The sequence below is a fragment of the Carettochelys insculpta genome, chromosome 29 (assembly GCF_033958435.1).
Source record: "Carettochelys insculpta isolate YL-2023 chromosome 29, ASM3395843v1, whole genome shotgun sequence".
NCBI classification, from domain to species: domain Eukaryota; kingdom Metazoa; phylum Chordata; order Testudines; family Carettochelyidae; genus Carettochelys; species Carettochelys insculpta.
Genome location: NC_134165.1, coordinates 13,391,446 through 13,409,518, shown reverse-complemented (window position 1 = coordinate 13,409,518; position 18,073 = coordinate 13,391,446). Strand labels below are relative to the sequence as shown.

The following is an 18,073-nucleotide window of genomic DNA, read 5'->3' as shown; positions in this document are numbered from 1 at the left end:
CAGGGGTCACGGCGCCGACGTGATAGGCCGGCACTGCAGGGAGGCGGGGGCGAGGAGTGGTAGCTGTTGCGCACGCGGCGCGCGGCGTGACGCATTAAGTGCGCGACGCGGCGGCCGGCCCCGGGGGCAGCGGCATGCAGCGGGCGGCGCTGAGCGGCGTTTGCGGCCCCCTGCGCGGGGGGGCCCGGTCGCGGCCGGTGAGGGGGCTGGGGCCCCTCCCCCTCCGGCCTAAGCTGGCTTCTGGCGGGGCAGGACGCTTGGGGTTCCTTCCTCAGACCCCGCTTCCGAACTTGGGGGGCGGGGAGGGCTCCCTTCTGCCCGTGGGGCGCGGTGACCCCACCCCGCTGCTCAGCCTGTGCCTAAACCCCCAGCAGGGTGGGAGGCAGGCGCCTGAAACCCCTGGGAACAGGGGGCGGGGGGCAGTAAGGGCTGAGCTCGGTTGGTGCTGAGACAGGCAGCTCCCCCCCGCCCCCCCGGGGACCGACCCTGTGCATGAACCCGCAGCGTGGTGGGTGGGAGGTAGTGAGGCGCCTGAATCCCTTGGGAGCACTGGGGGTGGGGGAGGATCCTTAGGTTACTGCTGTGCCATGCTGCAGGGCAGGGGGTTGAGTGCATCCAGCCCACTCATGCCCTGCTGGAGGCTGTTCCTTGCCCCTGTCTTGAGCTCACCCAGGGCCTCTCTTTCATGTGACTTCAACTGTTTTCTCTTCTCCAGCAGGTTGTTTCCCAGCAACTTCTCTTTCACGCTGGCCTCCCCACCTTCGCAGGGGATAAGGAGCTGCTGGTGAAGCTCAGGAAGAAAACCGGTTATTCCTTCGTAAATTGTAAGAAAGCCTTAGAGAAGTTCTGTGGTGACTCCAAACAGGTGGGAACTGCTGGAATTTCACCCTGGCATTGCAATGAATTTAAGTGAATGAATTTCACTTGGGCTTGTTTCACAATGTCAGCCTGAATGGGTTGGGATTGGAACTCCTCTTGGGAAGGAGAAGGGTGGGGGGATTGCAGTCAGGTGGATAAAACAACAGGAAGGATATATTTAAAACTGAGTGGTTCCTCTTGCTTCCCTCAGACCAAACTAAAGGAGATGGAGACCAAGGCAAAGGGTTTGAGTGTGTTTGTTGTACCTATGTGGGGTTTTTTCCGAGGGGTGTTGGTCATCAGAGAATTGAGTTTTTGAGCGCAGACAATATAATCTCTATAGTGGTGCATATTGACAACAAAAAATCTATGGGAAATTGGGCTTCCTGCTTTCAAGGCATCAGCAGATCAGCGGCAGACAGTCAAAAACATAAACACACACACAGGTACATTTGAGAACTGTAAGGGACCTCAAGAGGACATCGATGTCGTCTCTAATACAGCATTTTCCAAACTGTGTTCCGTGCAATATGAATAGGTGTTCCGTTCAAAAAAAAAAAAAAATGCTAGGGATATTCTTCCTTCTAAAATAGAAATTAGCATGTATCAAAAATACTCAGGTATTTGAATAGCATTTAGACTGTAGGTATATTAATACTTACAACGCAGTCATAATAGCACAAGTTACATAACTATGCTAAAACAGAGATGCACAAACACTCTTCCCATTAAAACACTGTCAAAAGTTACTTACTTTTATTTTCCTGTAGTTTACTGTAAAAAAAAAAAAAAAAAAAAAAAAAATTTATAAAAACACAACATTTTAAAATTTTCCGTACCTAATCTGTTTTGCATTTTTTTCATAAAGTTTAAGCTTTAAGGAAGGACAGTTCTTCTTAAACAATATTGTCCTTTCTGGTTTTGTACAAAACAACAACATACGCATCCTTCTTTTGGCTGTTATATTGCTGTTTTGGGTTTGCACTTAATTTTTCATATTTATACTTAATTATAGGGTTGCTAACTATCCTCCTATCAGAAGGACATTAGTTGTTCATTCAGATGATATACTCTTATTTTTTGTTCTCTGTGAAATAAGACACCTAAAAAAACTAACTCTTTTAAATCAACTTTTGAGCATTATGTGCTGCAATTTTTCCGTCTGAAACCTTTCCAGCCCTGGATCAGCACATTTGTATTCCATCAATATATTCCAAGCACACAAGTGTTCCATGGCCAAATGGCTATGATCTGAAGAAGTGGGTCTGTCCCACGAAAACTCACCTAATAAATTATTTTGTTAGTCTTTAAAGTGCTACTTGACTGCTTTTTTGTTTTGATAGTATATAGACTAGCACGGCTCCCTCTCTGTTACCATGGCCAAATTAGTTTGACAAACATTGCTCAATACAAGATAACACACAATGTTTGGAAATCCACCCCAAGCACACTGCTAAACTCATCCATGTCATTGTCACCCTACTAAGGATGTCCGTAACAAACACTTTCCCCAAGCAGGGGAACTCGGGGGCTCCCCACAGTACCAGTCTCTTCATGGACCCCTGTGAGGAAAAGCTTCTGAAAAAATGCACCACAAAACTAACAATTTACCTGACATACTTCAATGATATTTTCACTGGGTAAAAGCTTCAAATTCCCTCAGTTTCCCTAACTGCCAGCCATTCATCAAACTCTCACGCCAACCCCAGCTTCCTGGACACGACAATCAGCTTCAACATGAAAACTGTACAAACAATTGTATACAAGAAGCCATTGATCACAACTCTTGCCTCTAGAGGTCCAAAGCTACCCAGACACACCCAAAAGCTCCGTTTTCTACAGCCAGGCACTCAGCCACCTTGGAATTTGCTCCAAAGAAAGTCGGGAATAGACACCTAAACATGCTTAAAGTTGCAAGCTGCTCACCTCACACTCCTTGTTACCTACCACCCCACACTAGAATCTCTACCAAATGTCCTCAAATAAGTATGACCCATACCGGATGAGGACCACATCCTGAAAGAAATTTCCTGAACTCCCTCTTTTGCCCTTTGAGCAATCCCCCAACCTTGTCCAACTCTTCATCAGCAGGAGCTTGCATCCCACAGGTCAGGACATACCAGCTTGAAGCAGTACCAGACTCTGCCAGAATAACATGCAAAACTTAGAGATACCGCTGCTGCTGCAGTGATCAGCACCGGCCAACAAATCTTTGAAGAGTCGTTGATCCTGCACAGGCCTGTTGCCCCATGTGCTGTACCTCATCCAGTGCATCAAATACCCCACTAACAAGTAACTTAGCTCCTGAATTAACTCATCCAGAGAAGTAGTAGAGGACAGAACCACCATATCTGCTGCAGGTGAACGCTTCTCACAAACCAATTATTCTGTACCTCAGCATTGGCCTTGTAAACCCGGGGTTGTGAATTCAGTCCTTGAGGGGGCCTTTCAAGGGTCTGGGACGGTTAGATTTAACTAAATAAATAAATAAATCTCTCAGGGATGGTGATAAGTCCTACTGTGAGTTCAGGAGACTTGACTCTGACCTCTCAAGGTCCCTTCCAGCTCTATGAGATCTGCGTATATGTCCGTGTTTTAGTCTTTCAGTAGTGTCCTTGAGAAAACTCCACGCCACCTTGAAAAGGCAAGCCTGGGAACTTAAACTTATAACCGCTGAACACCAGAAATCAGGGATTTACCAGGGCTGCTTGTTTTAGAGGTCATTGCAACCATTTATAACACACCTTGCTGCTGGCTACCTCTAACTGCCCTCTTAAAATCCTATATGCAGAAGAATCCAATCCTCCATTACCTACCATTTCAAGAGACCTCCTCCAGTATGCATTACTCCATCTGTCCCCACTTGTTTAGCTCAAATGCTCTGTTTTCTACCCCAGACCCAAAGGGCAGCTCTGTGTAGCTCAGAAGTCTGTGTCTTCCATCACCAAAAGTTGGTCCAATAAAAGATATTACCTCACCAGTCTCATCTTTTTCATATTTGGAGACCAACATGGCTCCCACCAACACTGCAAATCATTATCCCAAATGTGAAGGCACCACACAGTTGGTCAGTGTCACTGTGGGTTTCTTGCATTTTTTGCAACCAATCAGATATGGTCTGATTATTGGTATTTCCCCAAGGCTACTTTTTCCCTTTGTGTTACAAAACATAATCGGCAAGTTTGGTTTTTAAACTGGCATTTGTTTGGTTTACCTTCTTGGCTTTGTCTTCTTCAAAGGCTGAAGCTTGGCTGCATGAGCAGGCCCAGAAGGAGGGATGGAGCAAAGCTTCCAAACTACAGGGCAGGAAGACAAAAGAAGGCCTTATTGGGCTGCTGCAGGAGGGGAATGCAGCTGTGATGGTGGAGGTAAGCTCCTGCACATGCCAGAGTGAGATGTTCTCCCTGGGCTCATGGCCAGGGTTCCCTCTCGTTTTTTATTATCTACGTGCAGAATAAATTTTGTGTGCACCGAGGCATATGCAGGTGTGCACCCTGAGTAGAAACACATTCCCAGCTGGGAGCGCGCTGCTAATTGGCTGTGTGGTATTTGAATCTCACACTTTTGCAGCCACACTAGTGCTCAGCTTGCAGGGCACCCTGCTTATGTGATGGAGTGGTTTCTTAACTTGCTGGCTTCCCCTATTCCTCGAGCCAGGCTGTGTGCATAATTTCACATCTTTCAGGTGAGAGTTTAGAACATTAAATGGATTCCTTTTACCTGCAGAAACAAGAACAAACCCTCTGTCTATCCTGTTCTGAAAACCGGGGGTGCTTATTTCTGTCCCATTGGTTTGCTGACTTCCCTGACAGCATCTCTGATTAGTGGAATTGCACTTCTCAGGCTGATTTCTGAACTAACCGCTGTTTCTCTCTCCCAGGTGAATTGTGAGACTGACTTTGTTGCCCGAAATGTCAAGTTTCAACAGTTAGTTCAACAAGCAGCAACAGGGACAATGTTCCACTATCAAGATACTAAGAACCAATTAACGACATATAGCAAGGTGAGAGAGAGCGCTGTCTAAGGTCCTCATAACTCTCCCCATGCCCAGCCATCTCAGTCGTACATTTATTTTTCCTTCTAACAACCCGTAATCTACCGACACAGAAAATATATTAACTATTGACCTTGTCTACCCAGCTGTGTGAATATAGCTATTCCAGCAGAGCCCTCTAGTGGAGACTCACCATCAACTGACAAACATTTTTCTAACAACACGGTTGTATTTACACCTGGGACTTTGTGTCAGCTGCCTTCCTTCTCCCCCAGAGCCAGGCTCCCTTGTCTCCTCCCCTCCCCAGCCCCAGCTCTAAATAGTACTTTCTCCCAGAACCAGGCAGTCCCAGCCCCCGCATTCAATATCTATGCCAGTGACTCACCGAAGCCACCAGAGCTGGAGGGGCTAGGGCTACTGAGAAGCTGGGGCTGCTGCCATCGGCGACAATGCCGCCACACACTACCTCCACCAAGCCGTGGGGCACGTGGGTGGATAACACTCCTGTGGGCGGCTCTAGGAGGAGCCACATTTAAAGGCTCCAGGAGCTACATGTGGCTTCAGAGTTGGAATCACTCCACCACGGTGCCCTGGTCTCCACATGTGGCGAGGTAAACATTGGATGCTGCGGAGCTAGGGGATGTGATTAGTGTCGTCCCCACGCCCAAGCACACACTTAACCGACATAGCCAGGTCAGCAAAAGTTTGGATGTAGCCTTAGGACTAGGCTACCCTAGAAATTTAAATAGACCCAGCTACTTAATTCAGGGGTGGGAAAAATCCACACCCCTGAGCGACGTTGTTAAGCTGACCCAAGACCCTTTGTAATGCATTCGGTCGGCCAAACGTTTCTTCTCCCTTTCAGGAAGGGAGCTGTACTAGTGAGGGGAGAAGGCCCCTCCCCTCTGTATACGAGCGGTCTGTGCTGAAGCACTACATCTGTGGCATGTTAAGTGTAGACATAGTGTAAGGAACTCACCTGAAGTCATCCAGGATTGTCTGTGGCAGAGCAGGAGTGTCAGTCTCCCAGCTGTTTATCGCTTGGCCGTCCTTGTCTTTACTGGGTATTTGCTGCACAACCAGAGTATAGTGTTTCACACCTGTTGGCAAAGCGCTTACCCCTTGCGCTGTTGTCAAATGCGTCTCGCTGAAGTGGAATTGTTGCTGGTCTAGGGTGTCTTTCCTGTTCTCGAGCATGGGCCAAGCCCCGGTGCTGGGATATAGCCCAATAAAGTATCTGTCTCACCTCAATATCTTCATGTGAATTAGCAGAGGTGAGCTTCGTGTTGGAGGAAGTTTGGAGTAATCTCCGATGTATAGATGTTTATGGTGTAGGAGAGCGGCTGGCTGTGCTGGGGGGAGGCATCTGTTAATAGTTGCTAGGTGGGCGCTGTCAGGTGGCTTGCAGAGCTATCTCCTCTCCTCTCTCTTTCAGCGCTTCATGAAGGCAGCTGAGCTTTCTCAACTGCGGACGGGGCCGACTGGATCTTTGCTCAGTGACCAGCTAGCTCTAGCAATAGGTGAGCTCTCTAGGACCAGCTGCTGCCTGGCAGATAGAAATCAAGGGGGTGACCGTGTGGTTTTCATGGGTCTTGTGCTGGATTTACTGGGAAGCCCCTTCCACTGGGAGGATTCCGCCTTTCATTCTGCATCCAGCCTCAGGGAAACTGCTTGCATCGGGGCCCTCTCCGACAGCACTGGGGATGATGTGGGCTCACCTGCGGGCTGTTAAATCTGAGTTCTTTGCACTGTCCTACAACTCCCCGCAAGCAGGCTGAGCTTAGTACTGTTATGGGGTGTTTTCTGATATGGGGCAGGCCCTGAGAATTACAGTACAGGGCAACAGCCTGACCTTTCCAATCAGTAATGAGCTCGTCAAGCTGCTTCTTACAGGAAAGGGGTTTGTTTTTAAATATATGCCAGTGGTTCAGATATTGAGAGACCAGGTTTAATGCCTATTTAGGATGTTAACGGTTACCCCGTGGGGACTGCAGCTGCCCCTTGCCTGTCTGCCACCGACAGGAGACTGCTCCACCTCCATGGGGCCCACCACAGGCAAGAGGGTGCTCCAGGCTGGCCAGAGCAGCCCCTATCCGTGGCCGAAGGGAAGAGGGGGTGTGGGGGCACCGGTACTAGCTCCCCTGGCTACTCTCCTCCCATTTAATAGGTTAGCTAGTTAAACTTAATGTGAACCGGTTAACTAATTAAGCAGGATTTTACATCCTAATACGTGTATTGTGAGACAGCTCTCCAGTCCTTGAGCTTCAAAACTACCAAGGACACCGACCTCCTAAAGGTGGGGTTGTGGGCAGAGAGCTGCAGCAGATGGGCCTTCCTGAGAGCATCAGCCTGGATCTGTCTCTTTAAGAGGGCTAAGACCTGTTTCTTTGGCTTTTTAAAGGCAAACTGGGGGAGAACATGGCTCTCAAGCGGGCTGCCTGCGTGGCCGTGCCAGCGAACCACTTCATTGGCTCGTACATCCACGGGGTCCTCCCAGCCGATAACCTCTCCCCTGCTAACGTGGCACTGGGCAAGTACGGTGCCTTAGTGATCTGCCAAGCGTTGGAGCAGAGCCAAAAGTCCAGCCTCGCTGATCTGGGCCGGAGGCTGGGTCAGCACGTGGTGGGCATGGCCCCTCTCTCGGTGGGATCTCTGGAGGACGAGCCTGGCGGCGAGGCGGAAACCAAAATGCTCGCCCAGCCTTTCCTGCTGGACCCCAGCATTACCCTGGGCCAGTATGTGCAGCCCCAAGGCGTGTCTGTGCTGGACTTTGTGCGGTTCGAGTGCGGCGAGGACACAGAGCTACCAGAAACAGAGTAGACGAAGCAACGGCTCCCCCATGAAGGAAATCTGTTTCTAAGCTCAGGGCTGTGGCTGTGGCCTGGGTACTTTACGTATTTGATCAGTATGGAAATGATGAGATGGGATCAATAGTGAATTAATCTTACATGTTCTGGACATTTAGTACAGATAACTTTTTTTTGTTTTTGCAGAGCATTGAGAGACCTTGATAACTGTTCTGTGCTATCCAACCTCTGGCTCCTGAGCAACCAACTAATTACACTCTATGGGCTTTTGTATAACATCACTTGGCCCGTCTGATTCTAGGGCAGGCAGCTGGGCAGAGTTGGGTCTAAGGTAATGACTCAAGCAATATGCAGAGTGGGGTCAGAACAGAGAACCTGGGAAGTTCTGAGAATTGCTAGAAATTCCAACTTCCAGCCTGCCAAGCAATTTCCTGCAGCTTGCCGTGACTCAGCAGGCTCAGGACAGAGGAAAATGGCCTGTAGGACACTTGGCCATCCCTACCCACGCCATGCCCAGGAGCACCACAGACAGAGCCTGCTGGCACATGTGTGTGCTCCCCTTGGGGCGAAGGGGGAGCAGGTCTTAACACAGTGCCCTGGCCCCCAACACCATCTGCACAGCAGCTCCCAGGGACTGGAAACTGGCCCATGGGAACTTTGGCGGTGCTGCTTGCTGGCATTGAGAGCCTGCAGGGACATGCTGCATTCCTCCTTCCCCAGGGCACGCTGAGACATGCCTGCAGCATCCAGCAGCTTTGAGGGGCCTGCGGATGCCTTAGCACGCAGAGGGTCTGCATTGAGTGCCTGCCTGCCCTGCCAGCTGCCCAGGGTAATCGCCTCCTGGTTAAGAACAAAATCTGCCCCTCGCGCCTCCCCACCTCGGCCCCAGACTTCCTCCCCCACCGAAACTGCATTCCAGACCCCACCTCCTCCATTAATATAATAGAAAATACAGCCTGTGACCATGTACCAAAATTCTTGGATTCCACCCCCGTAAAAGTTACTGCCCCCTCCTTGAAGGGACCTCAAGAGGTCATGAAATTCCCTGCCCTTGCACCAGGACCAAGCACCATCAACATCTGGTCAGCAACCCCCGGCACTGGTGCCAAGAATGGCACACCAGGTGGGTGCTCAGCCCCGCTCCTCCTTCCCCATGCAGCCAGTGGGTTAAGAAAAGGCCAGCTCATGCTACCAACCGCAACCCGTTGCATCTTAGTTTAGTTATCAATGAAGCTGTTGCAGGTAGGACAATTAGTGACTTCAGAAAGAATCACTAGCAGGCAGACTGTAGGAAGAGGTCAAATGCAGGCGCACTGCCTCGGAAACGTTGCTGACCCCCATGTAAATCATCCCGCTTAGATATTTATCCAAATCTGTTCTTAAATATCGCCAGTGATGGAGATTCTGCAGCCTCCCTAAGCAGTTAGAGCCACAGCTGTCTGCTAATCCCAAACTCTGCTGCTCTTAAAGTTCCCTCCACCCACCTCTCCTCTGCCGGGTAATAGGGCAGCCAGCCTGCAGCGCTGGGCTTCTCTCACCCCAGGGGCTGGGTGTTGCTGGATGTTGCTGGACTCACCTGAAGAACAGTTCCTGCCACGGGGTGTGCACTGTCCCACCAGAAACTGAATGATGCCACAAGAGGCACAGACTCATTCTTCAGCAGCTGTGGTGGCCCAGAGCCATCTGTGCTGCCTGCTAGGAACAGACCCCCCCCCCGCACCCCCTCAGTCCTTGGTGAGCCACCCGGAGGAGTTTCTGCCTTGGGTCCAGCCCAAACAGCAGAGTGGGTTTGGCCTCTACTCGGGGGACCCCACTGTCCTCTTCCACGGGCTCCAATATGTGCTAAAGGGGCCATGCGCCTGGCATGCAGGGATTTGTTTCTGCCCCCCGCCCCCCGGTGCCTGTGCTACCGGGTGAGCCCCACTCCTGGACCCAGCTGCATTGCATGGGGTGGGGGGGGGTGCATTTTCACACACCCCCTCAGAGGGAGTCTGAGCTGTTACCGCCTGCAGCTGTGACACTTCTTGGCCTTGGGGTGCTTAAAATTTGGTTCCTGTACCCAAGCGACTCAGTTAAATGCCTGGCCAGGCCCACAGCTCCAGGGCCTGCTGATTCAGACAGAGCATCAGCTGTGCTGAGGGCTGGTTGCCCTGTCCCTGCCCATTCCAGGAGAGTGCTTTGCCCAAGGGCCTGGCAAATCTGTTGGCCCTCCTGTTCACAGCAGCTGAGGTCTAGCAGGAGGGTGGGGTTCCCAGGTTTTCGTTCTGTTTAAGACCGTGAGCACAGGTGGAGGGGCAAGACCGCTGCAAGGTGGGGGTAAAGAACTTTTTGGAAGGGCCTAGGAGAGAACCTCCTGGGTCCAAGGGATTTAGGCAACTGTTACCATGCTGATGCCTGTAGCTGGCACAGATTGTTGGGTATGAAGCATTAAAGCCCAGCCTCTGGTTCCTATAATACACCTTTATTTAAAAAAAAAATGCCCCCAGCAGGGAGGTTACAGCAGGCAGAAGCTTTGCTAGAGGCGCACTGTCTGCTGTTAGTAATCTAGTATCTGCTGCGTCAGCTGTTCCTTGAGAGAGGACGTTACCCAGCAGCACACCCTGGCAGGCGCTGTGGTCCTGCCCCTAGCACTGAGGGTTTGAGCTAATGGTGGAAGACTGGAAGCTGTAGCTAGCGATACTCGGTATTTTGTTGCCCGGCCTCCTGCGCTGGGCTAGATGAGTGAAGCTGAAATGCAGTCAGCATGCCCAGCCCTTGGCCGCTTCTCAGCGGCCACAAAGGAAATTACCATCGCTGTGCAGAAAAAGCTAAAATATCAGCTGATTGAATACTTTTGCGAGAATAACCCTCTGCCTCTGCCCCTTAGTATTTCTGGGCTATACCACGCTCAGGCCCAGTGAATCAGAGCCTGCCCCACTCGGTGGGGCTCTGCCGTTGTCCCCCGTTGTCTGGGCGCTCCAGTCTCTTCCTTAGAAGAGCCCTTTGTCTTTCTTCAGGTTGATCTGCTTCCAGCTGGGCAGAGCAGCAAATTCCTCTCGCCTGATTCCAAACACAGCCACAAAGTCGCTTTCGGAGAGGTAATTCTGGCAGGGGAAAAACAAGGCTGGAGAGGTGACCAGAGGCGGGGGTGGGGACAGTGAGGTGGTCTTGGGAGCGATTTGGAACTGGGCTAGGGTCTAGGGTGCAGCGAGGTGGGGATGGAGGCTGGGTGTCCCTGTCGCCTTTCTGTACACCCAACGGGGTTTGGGGACAGGACAGGGCCTCCGAGCGGCTTTGGCGTGATGCCTGAGCTGGCCCCGAAAGTGCCAGCTGTTACCAGTACGCAGAGAAGCCGGGACTGCTGGCTATATTTAAGAGGAGACAAATTGAGTTCATTAGAGCCTTAGTGTCATGGGGTGGGGGAGGGGTCCCCAAGTGTTACCCCCCCCCCCCCGCCATAGGCAGACGGGACTCGGCAGAGGGAACAGACAGGTTCGCAGGCAACTGGGACACAGCATCGAACAGCCTTGTCAGCACCATCCATCTTGGGGAGAGGGGCCCAGAGGGGTCCCCAGGCAGGGTCCTGGCCCCGCTTCCCCCCCCTCCAGCCAGCCCAGACTGCCCCACCCCCACAGCCCGTTCCCATTCAAACCAGACAGGTCCCTCCTCCACCTTTGTCCTGTTTTCTGGGGAAGAAAGGCAAGTCAGCTGGTCGCCAGGGTTAAAAGAGCAGGAAGGGCCATTGCCTAAGGGTGAGAAGTCGTCCCATGACAACTCCCCTCCCCGCTGTGCACTGCTGCTGTGCCTAGGGAAACTGAGGCACCACAGGGGAATAAAATCCGTAGCGCCCTTCATCACACATAGCACAGCCCAGCCCCAAGTGGTAGGAAGAGCTGGCACATGGGATAGGACAGAAGCAGTCACAGATACCCACAACCCTACTCTAGACCTGACCAATGAGCTTCTCCTCAAGGGATCTGCTGGAGGCCGGGAAGTTTTTCAGAACTCTTCTACTGGGGCAAAGCCAGGGCGGGGTTCTCAGAGCGGTTTAGGTGCCTCTTGGAATCAGTGGGAGTTTGGGTGTTAAATCCACCCCCCCCGGATCTGGGCCCAAGCACCTGGTCCCCCAGAACTCACCTCTTTCCTGGTAGGGTCTACATCCTCAGGCAGGTCTTCCTTCTGGCTTGTGAGCACTGCTAGAGGGTAGGACTGAGCTGCACCACCACTCTGGGCCCGAGGGGCAGGGGAGGGAGCTGTTCCAGCCAGATCCTAAGCAGCACAGGAAGGAGAGACACCCCAGGGTACGTCAGAAACCACTTGGCTAGCTCAGGAGACGCGTGACACTCGCTCTGCTGCTAAGTTAGTGTGTGTAAGAGCCGCTGGGGGGCAGAAAATGTCCATTGTGCAAGGGGCCCTTTAATTACCTTCAGCCTCCCAGCTGGGTCCCTTTCCATTTCCCCTCTGTAAGATCCTACATCACCCCGGCTCAGAACAGTGCGCTGTTAAGAGCTGTCGCGTTCTAGCCCAGACGTGGCTGCATTTTGCTGACATTCCTACATGTGCCATTTGCAGAGGGCTCCCTCCAGCTCAGGGGCAAGGAACCTTTTTTGGGTTGGGAGCCAGGAACCCACAGACAAATCAGTCAGGGCCACGCAACTCAGAAGAAAAATACCAAAGCCCTCCCTCACCTTACCGAGTGAAAAAAGCACAGCGGAAAAGACACTCCCCTCACACACCAGCCCCAGAGCCTACGGGGGCCGGGGCTAGTAGATTTTTGGCTCTGGTGTGGAGCCAAAAATGAGGGGGTTCAGTGTGAAAGGGGCCACCAGGAAGCAGGCTTGCGGGGGGTGGTCTAGGCAGGAGGGAGGGTGCAAGAGCAGGCTAGGGGCAGATTTCCATGCCCTCCCCACTGCCCCTATTGGCTGCAATTCTGGCCGATAAAAGCAGCAGGCAGAAAGCCTCCCAGGGAAGTGGTGGCAAGCACGGCCGCTTCCCCCCGCCAGGCAGAGCCCTGGGCCTTGGGGGCCAGATCCAGCCCACAGGCAGTTCCCCACCCCCTGCTCTGGTTGGAGTGCTAAGTGTAGAGTGTTTCGTCAGCACTCTGAGCCCAGGTGATTGAGCCTGGTCACTTAGGGGCTGATCTGTAGATGTCCGGAGAGGGTAAAAGGAGAGGCAGGTGCTCTGCATGTCAGCCGGCTGGATGGCTGCGCAGCACAAGGTCTCGAATGAGAATGGCAGGAGAGAACCAGTGGGTGGGAGCAGTAGCACTTGTATCCAGGCTGCAGGCAGACTCTGCTGAACAGTGCACAAAGGGGGCCGTGCAAGACCCATTCAGGGGTTTGCTGATGCCCACCGACCAGGCAGGAAGTGATGCACCCCCGCCAAGCTCTGCAGCCTGGGGAGAGATGGGGGCAGTTTGCTTCCTGGGATCCAACCCCATCTTTGGCCACCTGAGCTGAATCCCACCAGGTTCTGGGTGTCTCCCCCACTGGCAACTCACGGCTGTGATCCTGGCAACGGCACAAGCGGCTCCCAGCTCCTGTTTCAGCTGCTCGTAAGTCTTCCCGTCCTGGAAGAAGGATACGGAAAGCTGAGAAGCACGCAGCTCGCGCGTTAGCCGGGTTATGGGAACAGCAGGGCAGGGGCAGTCCTGCCCCATTCAAGGGGAGGTGCCCCAAGGAGGTGCAGGATGGCCCAGGTCTTACAGGTTGGAGGCACCCTCGGGACCTGAGCAGTCCCGAAGGAGGGAGTTTGCCAGACCACAGGAGCTCAGGCCAATCCGGGCCACCCCCGCTCCAGCCAGCAGGGCGCTCTGGCAGCTCTGCCCTCTGGTCTGCCGGCAGGGGCTCCCCGCCCTGGGCTGGTGGGACTGCCTGCCACCAGCCCAGCCAAGCTCCCAGTTGCTGGTAACCTCTGTGGCTAGAGCTCTATGGTCCTACAACATCCATCGTCCTGCTGGGACCCTGGAAACTCTGGTCACCTGCACTCCAAAGCCTCAAGGGATCTCAGTGATCAGCTAGTCTGACGTGTAGAACTACCCACAAGTAATTCCAAGAGCAACTCACTGAGAACGTCCATCACTGACCATTTTTAATTAATTCACACTTAGAGACTCCACCAGGACCCAGGGGGAAGGGCTCCGGCGGTTAATTATGGCTCACATTCAAAGTTCACGCCCGAGTTGCAGTCTGAAGGTATCTAGCTTCAGCTCCCAGCCAACGGATCGCGTTAGACCTCTCGGCTTTGGAAGGGCTCTTGCCTGTTCAGTATTTGCTCCCTGTGTAGGTGTTCATAGGCTAATCGAGTCAGCCCTTTGCAGGCTCTCTGCCAAGATAGATGGAGGCCTTTGAGCCTGTTGCCATGAGGCAGGTTTTTCTAATTCTCATGGCTGTGCCCTGAACCCTGCCGCTTTCTCAACAGCTGCCTTGATCTGTGGGCACCGGGAGGGGTGGGGGAAGATTCCAGGGCCAAATACGGAGGTAAAACAGCCTCTCTGCTCCTATTGAGATACGCCTGGTTATGCAGCCAGCATTCCATTAGCGCTTTCGGCCACAGCATCCCACTGGGAGTTCGTCTGCAGCTCTATCATGCCCCTCCTTTCCCCCAAATCTTTTCAGAGGTGCTGCTCCTCGGGATCGTGTCCCAAGCTGCAGGGATGGCCCCTCCCTTGGCTCCCAGATGTTTACAACGCCCGCTGCTTGGCCACGTGCTGGGAACTGGTGACCTGGTTTCTGATCCAACTTTATCCCTTGCTCTGTCCCCATTTTCTCCTGCCACACAAGCCAGAGGAGAGACGAAATTAAGGACTTGCATACAGAGACCGGCCCAAGGGCCGCTCAGCCCTCAGCCAGCTGGAAAAGTCAACGGATAGTGGGGAGGTGACACCCCTCTGTGCCTTCAACAGTCTCCTCCATGATATCAAGATCCCCCCAAAAGCCCTCGCTGTGCCCTGCTGGGCTGAGGAGCTGCTTCATTTCCCCACCCAAACGTTGGTAGAGGGAGATACCACTGGACCGTGCTTTATAATCCAGAGCAGCAGCTGAGCATATTAAAACCCAGACCCTGTTTCCCACCTTGTTCATACTCACGCTCCATTTGTGTGGGTCCCAGGCTCCGAACCAGCCGGTGAAGTTGGGTGGCTCAAAGCCCTGCTTGACCACCAAGATGGGCGTGTCGGTTTCTCGCCCGCTCGGGTGAGTGCGGAGATATTCCAGCGCAGTGGCCAGCGCTGCTTCTTTCTCCGTAGCATTGGCGTCCTTCCCCAGCCACAAGAAGACCTGCCAGGGAAAATTCTCATTGGGCAACAGAAGGCAAAACTCCAGTCCTTTTCCCGGGACTAGCTGACAGCTTACGGCTGGAAGGGAAGGCTGGAAGAGCCTAGCTGGCTTCCAGCATCACAGAGGCCAAAAAACCTCAGCCGGATTCCTGCAGCAAGCCTACAGCCAGGGCTTGGGTTAGAGTTCAGCTATTTCCTAGATCCGGCTCAGGAGACAGGCAGGAAAAAGGCAGGTGAATTTCCGTGCTTATGAAACTGATCTGCCGGGATAAGCACTTGGCCTGGCATGAAGAGATTTAATGCAAAGTTCTCCTACTCAGCTCTGCACGTGCAGCTCCTTTAGTCCTGACCCCCAGGGCTCTCCCCTACGCAGAGCTCAACCAATGCCCTTTTTGGTGCTGGGCCCCACATTTCAGGAAAGATGGGGAGAATTGGGAAAGGGTCCAGAGAAGAGCAACTAAAACGATTAACGGTCTAGAAAATATGACCTATGAGAGAAGATTAAAAGACGTGGGCTTGTTTAGTTTGGAAAAGAGAACACTGAGAAGGAACATGATTGCAGCTTTCACTGACCTGAAAGGGTGTAACAGTTTTCACCTCTCTCATCCAGCAGACCCGACTGGTGCCAGAAAAGAGAATTTGCTGGATCGTGGAAGGTCAATATTGTCTAGCCCATTACCAACGCTTCCACTGCTTATTGGGCACTTAGAAGACATTTAGGGGTAAAGTTACAACTCAATAACAGCCCAAAACCCTGAGAGCCCAGACTGGCAGCTGGAAAGAAACTTTGTGGGGCTGAAGAAGTGGGCCTGTCCCACGAAAGCTCATCTCCTAATAAATTATATTGTTCGTCTTTAAGGTGCTCCAGGACTGCTTTTTTGTTTTGTGGGGCAATATGAAATTTGGCCATGCCCATGCAAAATAGATATCCAGCTAACTCAACTCGGGACGGATTATGGATGTTGCCGGGAGAGAGAGTTCTGGGTTAGAGAGGTTCAACCTGTGCGAGGAGGAGGGAGAAAAATTATTCTCAGCCTCTGAAAATAGGACAAGAAGCAATGGGCTTAAGTTACAGGAAGGAAGGTCGAGATAGGAAATGTCTCCTGATGGCCAAACTGTCAGGCTGGTTAAATTGCCTGGAATAAATTGCCTGGGGAGGTTGTGGAATCTCCGTCATTGGAGATATTTAAAAGCAGGTTGGATACATATCCAACAGGGATGGTCTAGCAAGATGGTACCTGGTCCTGCCATGAGGGCAGGGGACTGGACTCAATGGCCTCTCGAGGTTCTTTCCAGTTCTCGTGTTCTATTCTAACATCCAACCTGCATCCCCCTCGTCCAGCTCCAAGTTCCCCGGGGGGGGGGCTACCAGGCCCCTCTTAGTCCCGAGCCGTCGTCTCCCTTCAGCTACTGGAACAGCTGCTGTGGCTTTAATTGGCAAACCCACAGCCCTGGGATTTTCCTGGCAGCTCCTGTGTGGGGTGGCGCGAGCAGGGCCTCGGGGGGCTTTTCCTCTCCGAACGCACCTGGTCCCACGTGTCAAGCAGCATGACATCACTTTCGCTCAAGTCGTCCTGGCTGAAGTCGGTCACTTCCGTCACCGCGAAGCGCCCTGTCTTGTTGGAGCACTCGAAGAGCCGGGGCGGGTGATCTGGAACCTCCTGCTGGAGTCTGGAACACACAGTGTCTTCAGCCAGGCTCACGGGCTGAGACCTTGCTGGCTGGGGGACGGGCGGGGAGCGTGGGAGCTTCCCACTCTGCGCCCTGGTACCTTTTGTCACTGGCGTACGGGGCTTTGCCGCCCAGCAGTCCCCAGAACACTGCCGGTTCCTGCCCCTCAGCCACCATTTCCTGGGTGTTGTCGCAGAGGGCGCTCGCCAGCTGCTTTGCCATTTCCCGCTCGTCCCCACTGGAGCCCTGGCGGCCAAGGAGAAAAGCTGTCATCCGCTGTACATGTGTCGCGGGATAAAATCCCCAAAGTCCCACTTGTGACCTCTGTCGTGGAGTGTGGGGTTCACCAGGCCCTGCCCCCCATCCTCAGTCAGATGTGACTCTCATTCAGCCGGGAGAACAGAAGGTTTATCATCCGGGGACAGGGACACAGCAAAGAACAGACTTGTCAGCACAGAAACCAGAAGGCATCAGAACTATCCCTCTTAGGGAGCGGGGCCCAGAGGGGGTCCCCGAGCTGAGCCTTGGCCTCCCCTTCCTCCTACTCCAGCTGGACAAAACTGCCCCACCCCATAGCCCAGTTCCAATTCAAACCGGCTGCCCCCCTGCCTGCCTTTGCCCCGTTTGCCAGGAAAGAAAGGGGTCACCTGGTTGCCTATGTTTCAAAGGCCATGGAGACCCATTGCCTACATGTGAGAAGTCATCACATTGAACCTCCCATCACCACTATGCGCTGATGCTGTGCCCGGGGAAACTGAGGCACACACCTGGTGTTACTACAGGACAGTAGGAACCACTTGCAGCCTAAGCAGGGGAATAAAACCCTCACGTACCCCGTTTGGTCACAATGTGCGGTGATCGGCGGCATCGGCACACAGTGAAGGGGGAGGAAAGCCCACCTGTGCCAGGCTGCCCCTTACCTTGCCATACCACAGGTAGTGCTCGGTCGTGGTCCAGAGCAGGAAAACATCATTGGAGTTGAGTGAAGAGGCAGAAGATGGGACTTCCACAGCCTTGGTGTTGCACTGGTCAGTTCCATGAATCTGGAAGAGCCTCATGGAGGGCTCTGGTTCAGTGCCGCTTTTCCTGGATGTCCCGCCCTAGAGAGAGGGGTGTTGGGGAACGGGGCCCAAGGGCTGAGCATGAGCCCCAGACCCAGTGGTTCCAGCTAAGATGTGCAGGGACAGGCCTGTGCAGAGGAAGGAGAGAGCTAACAGGAGAACCTGGTGCTGCAGAGGTTAGGGAGGACATGCCAGGTGGGAAGGTGCCAGCTGAGCCCCACTGGTAGGAAGGCAGGATGAGAAATATGAGTGAAACGAGGCAGCCCAGGATCAGTATAGCTTCTGCGCGTGTCTGGTGCTACCTAACTCCAGCAACAAGGTAGTGTGTGTGGCTGGGGGGACGAAGGGAGGGGAAAGAGTCCACATCCTGTCACTGAGGTAGTCGGGCCTGGGGTGTGGGGCACCTGGATTCCACACCTCCAGCTCC

The 18,073-nt window shown here is 53.1% G+C and overlaps 2 protein-coding genes across 6 annotated transcripts in view; one reads left to right on the top strand and one right to left on the bottom strand.

Moving 5' to 3' along the window:
• The first annotated feature begins 68 nt into the window (after positions 1-68).
• Positions 69-15,751, top strand: TSFM (Ts translation elongation factor, mitochondrial). 3 transcript variants are annotated; one of them, XM_074980446.1, is made up of 8 exons: positions 69-197; positions 716-865; positions 4,098-4,226; positions 4,739-4,861; positions 6,288-6,372; positions 7,254-7,990; positions 10,656-10,736; positions 15,525-15,751. In XM_074980446.1, the coding sequence occupies exons 1-6, from the start codon at positions 135-137 to the stop codon at positions 7,670-7,672; spliced, it is 969 nt and encodes a 322-aa protein (XP_074836547.1). In that variant the 5' UTR covers positions 69-134; the 3' UTR covers positions 7,673-7,990; positions 10,656-10,736; positions 15,525-15,751. The 3 variants fall into 3 exon arrangements, with proteins under 3 accessions (XP_074836547.1, XP_074836548.1, XP_074836546.1); XM_074980447.1 differs by lacking the exon at positions 15,525-15,751 and having other exon boundaries at positions 719-865; positions 10,656-11,245; XM_074980445.1 differs by lacking the exon at positions 15,525-15,751 and having other exon boundaries at positions 10,656-11,245.
• Positions 10,105-18,073, bottom strand: part of AVIL (advillin) — a 20,966-nt gene continuing 12,997 nt past the window's right edge. Inside the window, exons 13-19 of one of the 3 annotated variants that reach the window (XM_074980443.1) lie at positions 17,506-17,685; positions 16,686-16,831; positions 16,441-16,585; positions 14,727-14,915; positions 13,139-13,207; positions 11,776-11,907; positions 10,105-10,742 (exon numbers count right to left, since the gene is read on the bottom strand). In XM_074980443.1, coding sequence (XP_074836544.1) covers positions 10,629-10,742; positions 11,776-11,907; positions 13,139-13,207; positions 14,727-14,915; positions 16,441-16,585; positions 16,686-16,831; positions 17,506-17,685 — 975 coding nt within the window. In that variant the 3' untranslated portion in view covers positions 10,105-10,628. Of the gene's footprint in view, positions 10,743-11,775; positions 11,908-13,138; positions 13,208-13,318; positions 13,963-14,726; positions 14,916-16,440; positions 16,586-16,685; positions 16,832-17,505; positions 17,686-18,073 lie in introns of those variants that run through there. The other 2 variants (XR_012642834.1, XM_074980444.1) reach the window with 2 other exon arrangements.